The 4075-nt window shown below is 39.1% G+C and overlaps 1 protein-coding gene across 2 annotated transcripts; it reads right to left on the bottom strand.

Moving 5' to 3' along the window:
- Nucleotides 1–821: 821 nt before the first annotated feature.
- On the bottom strand, nt 822–3947 carry LOC108748923 (E3 ubiquitin-protein ligase NRDP1). 2 transcript variants are annotated; one of them, XM_018487347.1, is made up of 3 exons: nt 3777–3947; nt 2022–2627; nt 822–1935 (listed from the first exon to the last, which is right to left on the bottom strand). In XM_018487347.1, the coding sequence occupies exons 1-3, from the start codon at nt 3864–3866 to the stop codon at nt 1666–1668; spliced, it is 966 nt and encodes a 321-aa protein (XP_018342849.1). In that variant the 5' UTR covers nt 3867–3947; the 3' UTR covers nt 822–1665. The 2 variants fall into 2 exon arrangements, with proteins under 2 accessions (XP_018342849.1, XP_018342850.1); XM_018487348.1 differs by having other exon boundaries at nt 2022–2609.
- Between the last annotated feature and the right edge of the window lie 128 nt (nt 3948–4075).

The raw sequence follows: 4075 nt of genomic DNA, 5'->3' as shown, positions 1-4075 counted from the left end.
CCTGTTCATCGAATTGTCTTACTATAATCTCTAGACATATAATAATTATGTATACTTCAAACTCACGATGTTTCAGATAACAATTTTTATCAGAAGGTACAAAAAGTGGTACAAAAAAGAGTTAATACAATTCTCGCTTTTTAGCGATAATTTACGTATTTTTATCTAACTTTTTTTCGAAGACTTATTGGAAGAATTATTAGAAGTAACGCAAGACAAACTAGAAGTTTTTCTGAGAAAACAAATTCTAATATCTTTATCTTTGTATCTACCCCATTACATATTGTATATATTGTTTTATATCATAATATAAAAAAAAGAGTAAGATTGGTTACCGTCGAAAAACAATTTTTAATAATCTATCGGTCCTAAATCAATATATTGTAAAATGAGAAGCTACATAAAAAAGCATTTAACGTTACGCGATTCGCGAATCATAATAGATCAATATTGCAATCGAGCTAACAGAGCTAACTAATTGTTACAGTAATAATTATTATCACTGTCATAAATTATAATTTATGTAGGGTGCTCTATCTCTTTAAATTCAAATGCTATCAAATAATATTTCGATAGCATTTCAATTGAATCTTTTTTAAAAAAACAAAACGATAGAACATCCTAATACAGTGATACGACGAAGAAACAAAACGTGTCATCAACTCAGGGCAACCATATTATTTGTGGCATATTCAACAAAGAATAATTAGTAATAATTTTTAGGAAATGCATCTTTATGCAGAGACAGATGATGATAATAATTATTGCATTTACAATGCATGGAGTAAATTTCCAAGAAGAAAAGAAAGAGTTTAGGGAAGTATACATAAGAAAAAAGTTGCAAGAAAAAAACTCATCAGAAATCAATACGTGTCAAATGTTTAAAAAAGGATTACACTGTGGTGAACCTGCATCCCAAGATTTCTCGTTTGTGGTTAATTTTCTCCGATCATCACTTACACTCTTCTCTCTCTAAAGTATTATAGTAAAACATTCATAGATCAAGTATCCGTAAATGACCCTGAAATGAACGATAAACGAACCGCCGATGAAAAAATGTACAATTCGATCAATCGACCGACCAAGAAGGAGAGATGATGGTCGGTCATTTATCACGCGATTTCAGGAGGTTTCTCACCACTGAAGTGGTATATCACAGTGCAACGATCCAGATACTCGACTGAGTTTTCCTGTGGGAGTTCGATCGAAGTAACCGATAACGGCGAATCGAACGTCGCGGCGAGAAATTTGTTTATCAGTATTTATATTGCCGATATCGATTACAATTACAATCCCAATCGACCATGTACATGGCAATCGCGCCTCTAGAATCGCGTATCACAAAGGGCGACATGTGCATCATCGTTTGCGTATACTCGACGGCTTCGATTTATCTTCGGAATGAATTCGCATCAAGGACAATCTTGCAATATTAGGTTTTCAACCGTGAATGCCTGAATATCCCAGTGAAGGAATTATCCGAGTATAACTTGGCGATCAGATGATAGTTCCCCAATTAATTCTAACAAAGTTTCAGAACTTACATCATTTCGCAAATTATGGTCGAGGAAATTCGTTCTCTCCACGTCTGCGACATGGATATCAGTGTTTCTGGGCCCGCGATGGTGTTTAATTAATCGTATTCATATACGCTGTTCAACAATTCTACTCGATACCATGTGCAAAGATCATCACTAACCCAGGCTCGACCATCATATCCTCCGGCATGTGCATATTATCACAGTGGAGGACCAGCACCGCTTGTTTGCCAGGCACTCTTTTGCACACGTAGTTGTCGTATTGTCGTCGAGAGTTCTGTCTAGTCTCCAGTGAATTAAGACCTGGGGGCCATTTCCTCTCGTGGCAGTTTTCCATCAGCTCGTCAATCACATGAGGTGGACAATTGTACTCTGACAGAGTTCTCTTGATCATCGTCTGCAAGTATTAAAAGAACACAATTTCAGGATGAATGTAGTCAAAAAATAAATTTATCAATTGGTACTTAAATAAATAATTTGAACCTGCAGCAATTCGTCAGGCGTGGAGATCATACCGCCCCATCTAGTAACTCTAGCGCGTGGTAGAGACGCGGACCATCTAACGACGTCGTCTCGTTCCATCTGATCAGCGATTGCACGCATCGCCGGATTTGATACTCTAAGCGCGCGCATAAAGTCTTTCAGAAGATGGATCTCACGTTTATGTTCATTGATTTGCAGCTGCTGTTCATCGAGTTCACGCTTCATATCGCTTAGTTTTTGCTGCTGCGACTGTATCAGATTACGGAGCTCGCGCACACAGTTGTGATCCTTGAGCTCGTTCTTAGGAATAATCAAGCTGCAACCCTGCTCGCACTGCATTGGTCTCTTCGGATTGTATTCGCACTGCTCAAGATGCATCGCCAGGCAATCTAACTTGACAACCATGTTACAACCGTACATAATGTTGTCGCATTTGATACACAAGCGGGCCAACAGGTTTCTCAAGATTCTGGGAACTGCTCTAAGCTGAGTGGATGTGATGGGTGTACGATCCAAGGGGCACGTAGGCTGACGATTTATCCATTCGTTGATACAGGTGCGGCAAAAGGCATGTTCACACACTGGTGCCTGTAACACATTACTCACCTACCAGTTTTTTTATAAGCTACCACAACTTTATAAAGCAGCAAAATATAACATGCCAAAAACTTTGAAAAAAACAAGTCAATATCCTCTGAAGATGAAATGATCAAATATTTTCAGCACAAAACCTATCTAAACAAATAGTTAGAATACAAATATACAACCTTGCAAAGCGTGTCTCAGCAAAATCACACAAATCTGTTTTTATGATGCTGGCAACTTTGCTGCCATAGATTTATCTTCAATGATTTCGAATATACTGACATTGTAGCAATATGCAGGCAACAATGTGTATATGTATTGCCAGCAGTTTAACAATAAGATAGCTGCATCAATGTTATTTTGTGTTGTCGGCAATATTGTATGATGCTGTGTATTATTATGGCAACATAATAATAGGTAGTAGTATGAATTTTAATAACGATTAAACTGTTAGCAAGTTGCTACTCAAAATTATCAACATCATGAAGGCATCGAATTGCCAATAAATGAGGATTTAATTTATATTGTAACAACATGCCAGCAACAAGACAGACACTATCTGGATAAGAAATTATTTATGGATAGGATTAAATGAAAATAGAAGAAAATATTGGAAGTATAGAAGAGACGACAGCTTATATATTTTATATGTAAACATGTAAAGACAGGCTTAATTTAAAGCAAATAGTATTCTTCTAGAAGATACATGCTTCGTCAAATCATATATAATAGCGTCTAGATTAAAAGCGATAAGTCAAGCTAACCTATATTCGCAGATGCGCAATTTTGTTCGCTCTTATTTCGAGGCAAGCAACGTAGCGTGGACAAGAACAACGGGAAGCCTCGGAAAATAAAGCAACGCTGGTGACGCGTTGGGATATTATGTATACGAAAGCTCTTTCTCTTTCTCTTTCTCTCGATGCGTCAAGTCAAAATCTTGTACGTAGCCTCATCGACTCTCGCTTGCGTTGAGACGAGTCGAGGTGAGATTGTCGGATTAAAAACTCGCGAAAATCCGGGCTTCTCCTCGATCTTGTCTCTTGGAAAATTTAAATATTCCTCTCCTTTCTCGGATTCCACGAAGCTCTTCGCGCAGAACAAATAATGAAGGTTAGGTGAGGTGCAGAGTGGGTCGCAGGAAGATTTTCTCAGATCAAACAGGCGTCTTACCTGGACAGGGTCTTCAAGCACGCCAGAGCATATCGGACAGACGAGCTCCTCGTCCACGTCGCCCTGGAAGCGATTCACATCGAACCCCATCGCTCGCGAGTACGTGTATGTATATCACCTCCTTCTATCTCCCACTATACCTCCTCCTGCCGGAGCCGCCTCCGTCGTTCTCCTCGCACAATTCGAGAGTCTTGCGACTCTCTCACGAGTATCGCGACTGTCAGGAACGGATTTAGTCGCGGAGGCACGAGAGATTTTCCGAAGTGGCCCTAATGACCCTCAGGAATTGAACCTCGCAC

This window comes from Trachymyrmex septentrionalis, unplaced genomic scaffold, assembly GCF_001594115.1.
Source record: "Trachymyrmex septentrionalis isolate Tsep2-gDNA-1 unplaced genomic scaffold, Tsep1.0 scaffold25, whole genome shotgun sequence".
NCBI lineage: Eukaryota > Metazoa > Arthropoda > Insecta > Hymenoptera > Formicidae > Trachymyrmex > Trachymyrmex septentrionalis.
This window is presented reverse-complemented; position numbering and strand designations above follow the sequence as displayed.